The sequence below is a fragment of the Rousettus aegyptiacus genome, unplaced genomic scaffold (assembly GCF_014176215.1).
Source record: "Rousettus aegyptiacus isolate mRouAeg1 unplaced genomic scaffold, mRouAeg1.p scaffold_m13_p_3, whole genome shotgun sequence".
NCBI classification, from domain to species: domain Eukaryota; kingdom Metazoa; phylum Chordata; class Mammalia; order Chiroptera; family Pteropodidae; genus Rousettus; species Rousettus aegyptiacus.
The window spans coordinates 162,693,254-162,707,093 of NW_023416306.1; the positions used below are offsets into that span (position 1 = coordinate 162,693,254).

General features: G+C 38.3%; 1 protein-coding gene across 5 annotated transcripts in view; it reads left to right on the forward strand.

Annotated features, from left to right (window-relative positions):
- The first annotated feature begins 5,336 nt into the window (after nucleotides 1-5,336).
- Nucleotides 5,337-13,840, forward strand: part of SPATA7 (spermatogenesis associated 7) — a 30,139-nt gene continuing 21,635 nt past the window's right edge. Inside the window, exons 1-3 of one of the 5 annotated variants that reach the window (XM_016123800.2) lie at nucleotides 5,337-5,511; nucleotides 11,653-11,727; nucleotides 13,512-13,607. In XM_016123800.2, coding sequence (XP_015979286.2) covers nucleotides 5,493-5,511; nucleotides 11,653-11,727; nucleotides 13,512-13,607 — 190 coding nt within the window. In that variant the 5' untranslated portion in view covers nucleotides 5,337-5,492. Of the gene's footprint in view, nucleotides 5,512-5,533; nucleotides 8,887-11,570; nucleotides 11,728-13,511; nucleotides 13,608-13,840 lie in introns of those variants that run through there. The other 4 variants (XM_036239168.1, XM_036239167.1, XM_016123803.2 and 1 more) reach the window with 4 other exon arrangements.

A 13,840-nucleotide genomic window follows, 5' to 3' on the forward strand; every position in this document is an offset into this window, starting at 1 on the left:
GGTTGAAAGAAGGTTGCAGTTTTTGGTTTACGGGAAGTCATTCATGTTGTTCTTTTCTGCTATCCTAGAGAGGACAATTCTCCAGTGTAAGATTTTCTAAACTCCATGAGAATGACAGTCTCTCTGGATTATGATGAAGGAATCATCTCCAGGGGAGGAGAAAAACTGGGCTCAACTGGGCTCCATTTCATTTTGGAAGAATAATATATGTTGGTTTTGGGGGGGGGGAAATTACTTTAAGACATACATACTCATGTTTATCTAGGATAGCTTAGGGACAGGTTTGTCTAAGATACAGCATTTACTCTTTTCATTGTATATGTCCATCATTACACATGAAAATAATTTTTCCGTTATTTTAGATAGCGCATGCATAAAAGAGCAAACATGCATCATGAAATGTCACTGAAATAATTGTCTCACTGCCTAGTTCCTCATTAAGAGCACTAAATCGGGAGTCAGAAAACTGAGTTGTATGGGCTAATTATTTATCTCCTCTGAGCTCCATTATTCTTTTCTGGAAATTGAAGGTTTTAGCTTAATGCTCAGTAGCATCCTTCTAGCCCCCACATTCTCTGACATACAAGGAAAAATATTTGTTTACTGTCAGCTTTGTTTGAAAAAGTAAATCAAGGAAGCTCGGACCATGACTTATCCTACGTTATCCGTCTGTTTATCTTCTATAAGCATCCACTCTGCATGTTATAAATGACACAGAGGAAGCCTTTCAGTGCCCAGCTCACCACCAAGTATCTACACTGTCCCCTCTCTGTGGAAAATGCCTCCTGTTTTACTTCTTGGTTCACAATGTTTTTCTTTAAGGTTGCCTATGAGCATAAACTTCATTGGACTCTTAATGTTGCATAACAAGAAGTTGTTTTCATAACACATTTTCATACTGCAGGACAATTTTAGATTCTGTTTAAAAACATGAAACACAATGAATACTGAATAATTGTTTGCAGACAAGGAAGTAGGAAGACTCGGAATGGGGAAGAGAAACCTCATATTTGAGTCAAGTCAGAGATAGAGCTTCTCTGAGAGAGTCAAGAAACTCTGAGAATATATAGATGTCAAATTATAATGTACACTTGAAAATTATATAATTGTATTAACCAGTTACCCCAATAAACTTAATTTTTTTAAAAAAAGAAAGAAACTCTACACCACCGTTGCCTAAGCTTACTTACTCAAATATTCTAAAGAAATAATTAATGCAGTCTAAATTTAAGTCTAACTTTCCAATGGTGCTCTCCAAACACTTTAAATTATTAGGGCAAACCAGATGATATTGCCTGTATTCGGCCACTTTTGATTTATAAAATAGCGATTTTGTGTCATTCAGCCTAATAATTTAAAGTGTTTGAGGCTTATACTGCAGGCAAACATCCTGAAAGACAAAGAATTAAAGTATGACTGGAGTGGAAATTGAATTCCTTAGAAAAATTAGGTAGGGCATCAATAAAGGATGATTTTTATTGGTGGCTTACAAAAATCAGTTGACTTTTTAAAAATTAATTCGTATGTGGCAGTCTGTGAATCATAGATGTACTCATAAGAGCTTTATTCCAACTTCCCAGAAATCCATTAATTGTTAAAACTCCAAACTCTATTGTTTAAGTAAAAAATATTACCGGAATAGACAGACAGTTTGGTTATGTTTTTTGTTTTGCTTTATTTTTAATGGTGAAGCCACTCGTAAACAGAAAACACACTGGGTGTAGATTATCAGACCTTCAGACCAAGCATCGTCCCAGATGTATTGTGGGAACTGATCAGCAATGGGAGAACAGAAGAATGCTCTTCATAAGCTAAAGCCATAGGGACAGGTTACCTAGTAACCACGGAATGATTAAGTTCTATTCACAGAGACTTGTCTTAAATGAATGGAAAAGTTTAAAAAACACAGTTTAAAGAAACGAGCGATGGAGGACTATGACAGTTTCTAGTGGGCCTAATATCTCCATTTCAGCAGCCTTTGCTAAAGCATCACAGTATGGATCAATCTTTTGTTAGTAAGGAGAAGCCAGATAAGCTACCTACAGAGTCATAATCTGGTGCTCTTTTCAATTGTAAAAAAAAATAATAATAATAAAACAAAAATAAAATGTGGCATGGAGCATATTCTAAAGTGCAGTACAAACTCTGTGTGGTGTTAGAGTTCTGAGAATAATCATTTTCTATGGACAAGATTGTATTGGTGTTCAGATATCAAAGTTCTATTCCTTAAGAAAACTCAAAATGGTCAGTTGGGCTTAGTTTATTCTATTATTGCTCTCTTGTCTATCTGTACTTTTTACCTACCTATTAGTCTCACATTGCTTTATAGAGAATTATGGTCTTTGCTGTTCTTTCCTGCTTTAATAATAAAATTAAGAAAAATCAAATTATAGCTTGACAAGGATGAAGATTTCTTTTATCCGTGACAGGCCTTTAGATAATACAGGAATTTCTTTCTCTGCTCAGAAAAGAATTTGGTGTCTATGTCACCAACTATAATTGGAGAAGCTCTACCATAGAGCTACTTTTCAAAGTGTTTCTCACTTCTTACATTTTTTGAGTAATATTTGTAGGTTAATATTGCCTCGGCTTGGCAGCCTTCCTCACTAGGATCTGGCTTAAAACTTTCTTAAAGCCCCCTCTAGTGACAAAGGCAAATTAATCCATTACTCTAACATAACAAGCGAATACCTCCAAATTCTAAAGTTCCACATCCTCGTTCAGTTATTAGATGAATCAATCGCTACAGCATTTTGATTGGAGAATGACTGAGAGAGAGCCAATAGCTTGGATTCTCAAGCATTCTTCAGGCACTAAAACCTAAGGAATTCTGTTTTGGCACTGAGATCAACACAAAGTACACACAGAACACAATCCTATTGCTTTTACTCTGCCCTGGTACGTATTCCTTAAAAAATCTTTCATAAATGTCTTTTATTTTTGTTCTTCAGGAACTTTAAGGATTAAAGTATGTTCCTAATAACCCAACGAATGGAAAAGGTTATCTTGGCCTTTATTTCTCATTGCTTTTACTGCATTTATTGGATAATTTTCATTGATGGTGCTTAGCATGTCCAAGCAGACAAATGGGAATTTTAAAAATTCTCTAAATTATGAAACTGGATTATCTATAATTATATAGACTAAATGCATATCTTATAATACATTTGAAAATAGTACATAATAAAATATAATAAACTATATATTACCTGTGTTAGGCTATATATTATGGTATGTATAATATATAGTTTATTTTATTTCTATCTCCATTTCCAAAGGGCTTACAGCTCATCTAGTAAAAAATAGGTCCAATTGAGCCATTAAATTAATCCAATAAAATATGATGAATAAAAATCATCTGCCTAATACAGGGAATTAAAGACGTAAATAGAAAAATAGGCTATGAATAGTTATTGCAACTGAGCACAGATGTTAGTTTTGAGCTTCCCACCTGCTAAGACAAAAAGAGAAACCCAATAATAAAAGTAACATACCAATTCATTAAAGAAAAAGGTTTTCCTTCTAAAATACAGAAATACAAGTTTCTAGATGGCAATAACAAAAATATACCATTGGAATAATTTCTGAACAATGAGGAATTCATGTTTAAATATTCAACAAAAGTCTTCAGAAATGTCTACTCTTTAAGGCCATTGCGACAGATGGATAGGTGTTCCTGGGAGCTCACTCTACAACTATCCCATAGTAGCCGCATGCAGCTGCCCATGATCATGGAAATAGCAACCAGAAAGGATCTGCTCTCTCTGGTTATATACACAGAGTGAAGACCAAGGGCAAATTAAATTGTACTTTATGATAATGTTCACTGCTAAAATCGGATTAAATAAAATAAAACCTTCCACTTCTTGAAAGAATTGGAACAAAATATCTAAAAGAGAAATAATAAAATGATGACCTCAGTTAAAGTTGGATACCATGCACCATTGTCTTTAGAACCGTCTCCCGTTTTGCTGTCCTCTCCCAGTCACAGAGCCCCCTTTCTATTTCAAACCAAAATCTACTTTTCGTGCCAAAAAATCTACTTTCAAAAGAGGGGCTGGCATCACTATTTTGCGAATCGAGTCTTTGTGTTGCCTCTCCCCGGGGTATTGGTCCTTTAAGTTTTAGCTCTAATTCAATTAAACAAATGCTTACTGGAGGCTTATTATATGCAAGGTATTTTCCAGATACTAGTGATGTAATAAGCTGCTTCATGTTCTTAGATGGGGACTTCAAGCATTAACGAGTAGGTACTCAAGAGAGTTTTTGTTCTCTGGGTAACATCTGACTCTCTGTCCCCATATTCTTCTAAATGCCCTTTGTTCTTGGGGCCACGGAGCCATCACATACACTTCCACTTTCCTCAGATTTTGAACCTTATTCTCCTTTCCCCAGAGTCTTAGAGAACCAGGAGTTCGGGTGTTAGTACAACAGGATTTCTGGATTATTCCTTTTTTTTCTGTATTTTAGGGTTTCTGATTTATTCCCTTATGCCTGCCCTGATACCGAAACTCTTCTGACATCCTTGCAACTACATAGTAGCATCTTTTACATTTTAGAAAAGAGGCACCACAGTTCAGAGAGGTTCAGAAGCTAATTCAAGGTCAAGCTGATAAGTAGTAGAAAACTAACAATTAAGTTCTAACAAAGCTGGCTCCGGAGCCAGTACTTTTTCCACTGCAGCAGTGGTTCTTCACTGGGGTGTGACTTTGCCCCCAGGGGACATTTGGCAAAGTCTGGAGACATTTTTGTCCCAAGCAGGAGTGGAGTGGATGGGTTGGTACTGGCATCTAGTAGGTAGAGGCTAGGATCCTGCTAAGCATTGGACAAGGCACAGGGCAGCCCCCCACAACAAAAATGTATGCATCCAAATATAAATAGAGCCGCTAATGAGAATCGCTACATTATAGAATGCTTCCTGCCTGCTCCGATCTTATTTCCAAGGATTGAAGGGTAACTGCTTCAAAATTAACCAAACGTAGGTCACGGATAAATCAACGCTTTGGCTCATGTTGCAACACTCTTCCACCAAAAAGGAAACAGATTGGAACCTTAAAATTTAAGAAAAAAAAAAAAAAGGTGGAGGTGGGCAGGAGAGAGGAGGGAGGAACCCGCAGGGACACGGCCTGCCAGGTGCTGGCGGCTTGGCTCCTGACAGGAGGCCGCTCTGTGGATGACTGGCAGGATCCCAGCGCAACAGACTGGCGCTTGGAGCTCGTTCCCCGCCCGGCCCCTCCTTTCGCAGCGGCTCGCCACCTCGCTCCGGGTACCCCCGGGGGCGGGGCTGCGTGAGCGCACGTCCTGCGCTGTGACGTCACAATTCCGACACCGTGGAACTGGCCCTTAGCAACCGACCTGGCGACGGTCTCCAGCAGCTGCGGCCTCCCCCCAGCAACCCCTTCACAATCCTCTGCTGCGAGAGCTGGCTCGGCCCAGGGAAGGACCGAAGGGGACCCAGCGTGTCCCCGCGGTGGCTGCAAGAGGATCTAAGCATGAATGGCAGCCGGAGAGGTAAAGGGGCAGGTGGCGCGAGCGACCACCGTCTCGCGTCTCGCGCCTCGCGCTGGATCCGGAGTTCGAGGTCCCAAGTCCATGTCCAGGCCGCGTGCTGGGGGCTCCTGGTCCCCTCCTTAGTCTCCAGTGTGGACCTATGTTGTCCCGAGCTGTCCAGCCCTCACGCACAGGAGAACGCCCTGCTTGTGGGGTTCACAGGTCCCCTTCTTGCTCAAAATTTGTCGCCCTGACTCCAGAAGGCTCTGTCCTCTGCACTTGGGGTCCTGCAGCCTTTATTACTTTGATGGCTCCAGAGCACAGGAACCAAATCTTGTCTTTGGAGTCAGACCTCCCTGGGCCCACGCTGCACTCCATAGGGGTGACCCTCAACTTCATCGCGTGAACGCGGGGTAAAACAACTATGTCATAAAGTTCTTGGGGATTAAATGCAGATAAATACATATAAAGCTCCTGGCATATTCTTAAGTACTCATTAAATACGAAATTTTCCATTTTGTAGCTAGCTCCCTCCCCCCAAAACTATCCAGTAACCAACCCAGTGATTCTCCAAAGTCATTAGAAATCCCTGGGAATCAGGTTAAAATGCAGGCTATTATTCAGCAGGACGGCTGGGGGTGGGGGCTGATATTTTGCTTTTCTACTAAGTTTTCAAGTGATGCAGTATTGCTGGGTTCAGCTTTAGTAGCAAAGGACTAATCCATAATCACTGTATACACCTGCCCTTGACTGAATACCCTCTGGGTCAAGTGGACATCACAGAGAAACAGGGCCATGTAACTGTAAATTCCTACAAACAGGCCCAATCCAAATAATTTGCATCAGTCTTTCTGAACAAGTAGCATTCTTTCTTCAAGCCCAGTAAGGCAATCTCTAGACCCTCTCCTTCCAATTCAGTGGTCTTAGCTATTCAAAAAAAATACCTTTAAACCAAGCTGCTAGATGGTTCCTGTAATAAGTTTTGCTTTGAATATGAGAGTGACTTTATTATGTAATTATAAATTAAAATAAGTGCTGTTCTGAATGTAGGAGATAACTATCCATTGGTCAGTGAACTGTATATTCTGACATTTTACCAATCTAAATTCCAGAAAGCACAAGCCAACATGCTTTATGGTTTTCAGAAATTTTACAACATAAACTAACTTTAAGCTCTTGCTGTATACCAGAAACTGTTTCCAAGTTATCTCATTATTTAATCTAAAGAAACATTATTAGATAGGTATTATCCTCATTTCACAGTAAATTAAGAGAGCACAAAAAACTTGTCAAGGTCACAGTAAGTGTCAGAACAGGCTTCGAATCCAGCTCTGGGAAAGGTGAAACCCTAGAGTCATTGTTTTTATTTACCATCTCATGCTAGAGGTAGGGTTATAGGAAAGGATTTATGTAAAATTTAGAGTATAGCAGACTTAGTAAGTTCTCAGTATTCGTTTATTGAATTATTTTTAAAATAAGATTCATGTCAAAATGTAAAAAGGTTTATATTTTTGTAACATGCAATTAGCTTCATCTTTAAGATATGTGGTATCAAACATTGTTATTGATTTTGAATTTTTAAAACAAATATAATATTCAACAAATATTTGGGATAGTTAGTTCTCATGTATCATAATTATCATTGATAGGAAACCATAAATAATTTTAGCCAATGCTAAAGTACTTAATTTTAATTGAAAAGATTGTACTTTCTGTATTTCTTAGAGTTCATTAAAGATTACCTTTGGTGATTTTAGAGCACAAAATATTGAGACACCTAAAGTAAAAAATCATTTTCCCTTTTGTCATTTTCTTACTGTAATCACATTTTCAGCTATTCTTTTGTGAGGCAAACTTTCTGTATGATTATATAATAGACAGAGCACTAGCCTAAAATACAGTATATCTTGTTTGTAATCTTGTTTGCTATTGACTAGGTAATCTTCAGCAAATCATTTTCCCTCTCTGCACTTTGTTATTTGTAAAATAGTGGCCTGGGTAATCTATAAGATCTCCTTTTCAGTTCAAGAGGGAGTGGGGAGAAAAGATTGAGAATAACAAACTGCCATTCACTTGATTATCAATAATGGACTCTTAGAGAGAAAAGGAAAGAAGACAACCTATTAGAATAGATAACTGAAAGTAGCTTGAAAAATTATTTTTTAACCTGTTGGTCCAAAAGAGACACTTATCAATGGCATGAGATTCCCAAACTTCTAGTTATCCTGGGAAATTCTGCCACAAGAAACACCTTTCACCTCTCCTCACTGGCGTTCATTCTAGCTATCGTAGTGAAATCACATGGTATAAGGAACTGGGATGCTCGCACATACTGATGCATTTCACTGTCCTAGCAAGACCGTTGATCACATGGATAGGATTTTAGTTCTAATCTAATTTGAGGATGATTTTTTTTTTTTCCTGGCATTCGGTTTGAAGGTAATTTTCATGCCCCTTTTTATCAGTCTGGGTCCAATCAAAAGATAGAAACCATAAAGTGATTTAAACAAGAGAAGTTTAAAGAACTGTTAAACTATCATAAAAGAGTAACTATAAGACACATGTAATCTCTATATGCTGCCCAAGAGCCGCTGGAGAATATTCAAGGTAAGACAAATTTGGAAAGGGGACTTCCAAATATAGACTATTTAGATAGGATCCAAGTAAGAGGCTAAGTGGGTTGGACTAAATGAACCTTAACACATCAAGTTGTTTTAAACATTAAGTTCTGAGATTTTCAGTCAAGATGGTGGAGTAAGTAAATGCCCTGCTTGCTTCCTCTCACGACCACGTCAAAATTACAACTGAACTACAGAACAGCCGTCGTGAAGACTCGCCTTAACTCTGAGCAGAATTCCTACAACTAAGGACATACAGAAGAAGCCACCTTGAAACTCTTAGGAGGGGCAGAGATGCAGAATGGCCTTGTCCCACATGCATGTGGTTAAAATTAGGGCTATCACAGCTGCAGTGGTGCCCCCAGAGGAGCGAAGGGTCCCAGCCCAACACCAGACTCCCCAGCCCAGGGGTCCAGTGCTAGGGAGGGAAGCCCCCACAGCATCTGGCTGTGAAAGCCAGCAGAGATCGGAGCTGAGTGAGGCGGAGGGTGGCTGGGACTTCTCTTCAGGGGCCCGCGCACAAACTCACTTGCTGCCGGACTCACTCTCTGAGCTCCAGCGCTGCGGCAGTTCTTCGGAGAGCACCAGGGACGTCCGGGGAGGAACTGAGTCGTCTGGCTTCAGGGAGAGGGCTGGAGTGGCAGCTTTCTCCCAGACAAGTCCTGACAGAATCCTTTGCCTCTTCGTTGAGCCCCCTACTGCTCCCGGTGTGCAGACGCAGGCAGCCGCCATGTCTTGAGTCTCCATCAGCTCGGCTAACACAATTTGCCCCACCCAGGTGAGTCCTCAGAGTCCCTGAGACCCCGCCCCGCTCATCTTGCAGTCCCACCCCAGCCACTTCAAGTGGCTTTTCCATACAAACGATCTATCTTGGCTCTTGCTTCGGACTTTCCTTAAATGACTCAAAGGTTAACAAAACCCAAACAAGCAGCATCTGGCCTCGGCATGCCCCGTACTTCTTGCTGAGCAGCCCGAAGCCCTGCAGTAGCGGCAGCTGGCCTCACTTCATGTTTTGGCCCCTCTAGGCACCTCTAAGCCTGTCGAGTTGGCGGCCATCTGAAGATTGCCTGGTGGCTCGTGCCAGGTGGCTCCAGGTAGGGCACAGGCTGCAGCCGAACTAGGCCTGTGGCAGGGTCTCTCCCAGAATGCCCCAGGACGGGCATGCCCAGTGGTCAGCTTCAGACCAAGCTGCAGCAGCACCTAGGCTGCATCCAGGGACAGCACACAAGGGGGCAGACTAGGAAGGCACCAGAGTCCTGCTAAAGCAAATCCTGCCCCACAGGGTCAGCCCTTCAGTGGCCAGTCCTTATAATCAATCAGCCCGAGGTTCGATTCCTCCCGTCAACGTGTACACAGCAACCAAGGCTCAACTACAATAGGAGGGCACACACGACCCATACAAAGGACATACCTGGAGCACCTGGCCCAGGTGACCAGAGAAAACTGTGCTGCTGGACCCCACAGCACACCTACTGCATAAGGCCACTCTACTAAGACCGGGAGACGTAGCAGCCCTATCTAATACATAGAAACAAACAAAAGGAGGCAGGCAAATTGTGAGACAAGAAAACATGTCCCAAATGAATGAATAGAACAAAGATCCAGAAAAATAACGAAACAAAATGGAATCAAACAATCTACCAGATGCAGAGTTCAAAACATTGGTTGTAAGGATATTCAATGAACTTAGGGAAAATGTAGATGAACTCGGAACTTTAACAAAGAAAATATAAAAGGGGAAATAGAAAACATAAAAAATAACCTGTCAGAAATGAAGTATACAATATCTGAGATGAAGAATACATTAGTGGGAATCAACAGATTGGGTGAAGCAGAGGATTGAATCAGCAATTTAGAGAATGTGGTACTGGAGGACACCCAATCGAAACAGCAACAAGAAAAAAAGAATAAAAAGAAAAAAGAATAGTTTAAGGGGCCTTTGGGACAACATCAAGCATACCAGTGCTCGCATCATAAGGGTATCACAGGAGAAGAGAGAGAGCAAGGAATTGAAAACCTATTTGAAGAAATAATAAGGACAGAAACCTTTCCTAACCTGGTAAAGGAAGTAGACATACAACTACAGGAAGCTCAGAGAGTCCCAAACAAGATGAACCCAGAGAGGCCCAAACCAAGAAACATCATAATTAAAATGCCAAAGGTTAAAGACAAAGAATCTTAAAAGCAGCAAGAGAAAAGCAATTTGTTACCTACAGAGCTTCCATAAGACTATCTGCTCATTTCTCAGCAGAAACTTTGCAAGCCAGAGGGATTGGTACAAAATATTCAAAATAATGAAAAGCAGGACCTACAACCAAGATTACTCTACCCGGAAAAACTATCATTTAGAATTAAAGGACAGATAAAGAGCTTCCCAGACGAAAGGCAAAAAGAGTGTATCACCAACAAACCAGTATTACAGGAAATGTTAAAAGGACTTCTTTAAGAAATTTTTTTAAAAAAGATAAAAAATGTGAATAACAAAATAGTAAAGGAGAGGTGGTATATGTACAATGGAATATTAGTCCTAAAAAAATGAAATCTTGCCATCTGTAACAACATGGATGAACCTAGAGGGTATTGTGCTGAGTAGAGTAAGTTAGAGAAAGACAAATGCCATGTGATTTCACATACATGTGGAATCTAAAGAACAAAATAAACGAACAAGCAAAACAGAAACACACTCATCGATATAGAGAACATTTAGATGGTTGTAAGATGGGAGGGGTGTTGGGGAATGGGTAAAAAAAGGGAAGAGCTTAAGAAGTACGAATTGGTAGTTACAAAATAGTCATGGGGATGTCAAGTATAACATAAGGAATATAGTCAATAATACTGGAATATTGGAATAACTATGACATCATATATACTGGATTTATTTGGATGACCACTTTGTAAGTTTAATATGTGTTTAATCACCATGTTGTATACCTGAAACTAATATAATATTCTATGCCAACAGTATTTGAAAAATAAAAATATTATTTTAAAAATAATAAATTTTTAAAAATTAAAAAAGAAAAACATTAAGTTCTGATTCTGACATATATATGTATTTATTTTATACATAGTAACATGATATAACTTCTAATTTACTCAATTACTTTGTGGGAGGATTACTTAATATTTTTTTAGGACAGACTAGCCTATGATTAACTGAAATAGTTAATATATATGTATTTACTCAAAATCTCAGTTCTATTATATCTCAAAATTATTTAAAATCCAGTAGGTCAGTGGTGTACAGAATAGTCAGTACATATTAAATAACATAATTGATGTACATTTACCCAGTGAAACTAAAGTCTCAAATTGAAACTGTTTTGAAAATAATTTATTTTCTTAAAAGAGGAAACTTTTTTATCAATAGCTGCAGAATTTTTTCTGTCTGATATATCATTTCTGGTTAGTAATATGATTGGATAAAATTTTAAACAACTCTAGTAGTTAAATGGAAGGTAATTTATTATTTTTTAAATGTTCAATATTGTTTGTGAAAGTTCTGTTTCATTTATCCTAATTCATGTTTCTCTTTTGTTAAAAGTCAGAGCAACCTCTGTCCTTCCCAGATATGGTCCACCATGCCTATTTAAAGGACATTTGAGCACCAAAAGTAATGGTAAGCAAGGTAGTTAAAATGGTAAAAGGTTATTACAGAGTGACTATTCCTTTCCTTCATTTATGAATTTTATGACATGATGAAAAAGTATCAATATTTGAACTTCGTAACATTAACTATAATTAAATGTTATAGGAATTCTTGAGATTAGAGAATTTAGGAGTAATAGTTTCAAACTATTATTGTGCCCTGGACGTGGACTTGGCTGCCCCCTGCTCCCTGCTGCAGCCCGGCTCTGCTCTTTGCTGGCAGACTATCCTGGCTTCAAGCATGCCTTCCTTCTCAAAATGGTGGTCAGTAGGTGGTTAAAGACACAAGCACTAGAAAGGAAAAGAGTTTCAGAAGCAAACACAGGCCTCTCTATTCAACTGGATTTCTAGGTCCCATGAAAGGGGACAATCTGTGGTGTTTTCTTATTTTAAAATAAATTTTTAATGTAAACTTAAAATACTTTTTTATAATTATAGCTTCCAAGTTTTAAGTCTGGGTTTTTAGGCAAAATAAAGCCTTTTTTTCTTTATGTACATGAAAAATTGTTGATCCTGATTCCTCCAGATGTGAAGGATCACATTTTCAGTCGCCTCACTGATTTCTTTGTAGTAAAGCTTATGCACATAGCGCCAGAATCAAACTTTGAAAAATAATTTTTAAAAATTTCAAACTACATTTTAAATATAATTTAGATGAGCAGGATGAAGAACAATATATTTGCTAAATTTTTTTAAGACTGTGCATTCAGTTATAGGTATAGTGGTTGTAATTATGAAGCTGCCGTAGTTAACATCTAAACTGCACCTTTTATCAAGCTGTATGATCTTGAAGACCTTATTTACATCTCTGTGCCTCCATTTCCATCCACCTCTATGAAATAAATGGTGATAATAGTAATTAAACGAGTCTTTATTTGTAAAGAGCTTAGAACAATGCATAGTGCCTATTCAATAAATGTTTTCAGTAGTAGTAGTATCGGGCTTATCATTATTGTATATTCTTATATTGTGCATAGAATTTTCCTAGAAGGATGCATTAAAAAAGTAACAGTATTCTTCTGGAAGGAGAGACTATTTTTCAATCTCTATATGTGGCTTTGGCTTTAGCTATGATGTATTTTTTTTTAACAATATGCATGTATTACATCTCAAAACTTTCTAATGTTTAAATGCGTTATGCCTACATTTATATTTTACTCTTAAATATTAGTGCTTAATTTAGGTTTTTCTAAATGGTTTAGACGAGGTCAAGAAATTTAATGTTATGGAATTCTTTTGTGATGTACTTGTCTTAAGATAGTCCTAATGCTTCAAAAAGAATGCAATAAGCTGATTCGTAGATCTCGTTTTCAGGTATAAAGTTAGAAGTTTGCCTCTAGATAGAATCTTTGCGTAGAGTTTTGGAGTTTGGGATTTGTTTGGTTTCCCAGGCTCCACATATTCAAGTACTGACAATGGTAATATTATTTTATAATCAGCAAGTGGCTAAACGTTTTTAGTTATGAGATTGAGAGCTATGTCGATAAGTTTTATAAATGTAATGATAGATTACATTCTAGAATCTCTTCCCAAAACTCTCAGACTTGTAAAACTTGCTGTTAGAAAGATTCGACAGCTCGTCAGTTATCACTGCAAGATTAAGGCTAGAACATATTCGGCATTGCAAAGTTATAGCGTTGATATCTCTGTGGTTGAATTTCAGAATATTTTATACAAATCAATAACTTGTTTATCGCATGATGATTTTTCTATTAATTTTAAATATATAATGGTTAAATATGTTTTAATTTTTAGCTTTTTGCACTGACTCCTCCTCTCTCAGACTAAGTACTCTCCACCTGGTCAAGAATCACATGGCTGTTCACTATAATAAAATCCTTTCAGCCAAAGGTAAAAATGTGCAAATGTGAACTTTCAGTACCCAGTTTAAATCCATGACTTCACTTCTAATTAGAGTAAATCTGTAGCGAAAATTATTACATTATAATTGCTGGATTTGTGTTTGGTGTAGCAGGATATCAGCTGCTGACTCTAATGTTAAATACATAGCAAATTCAGGATGCCATTTTTGTTAGCTATATTTGAAATCTGTATAGTGTTTATGTTATTTCTTTTTTACCTGT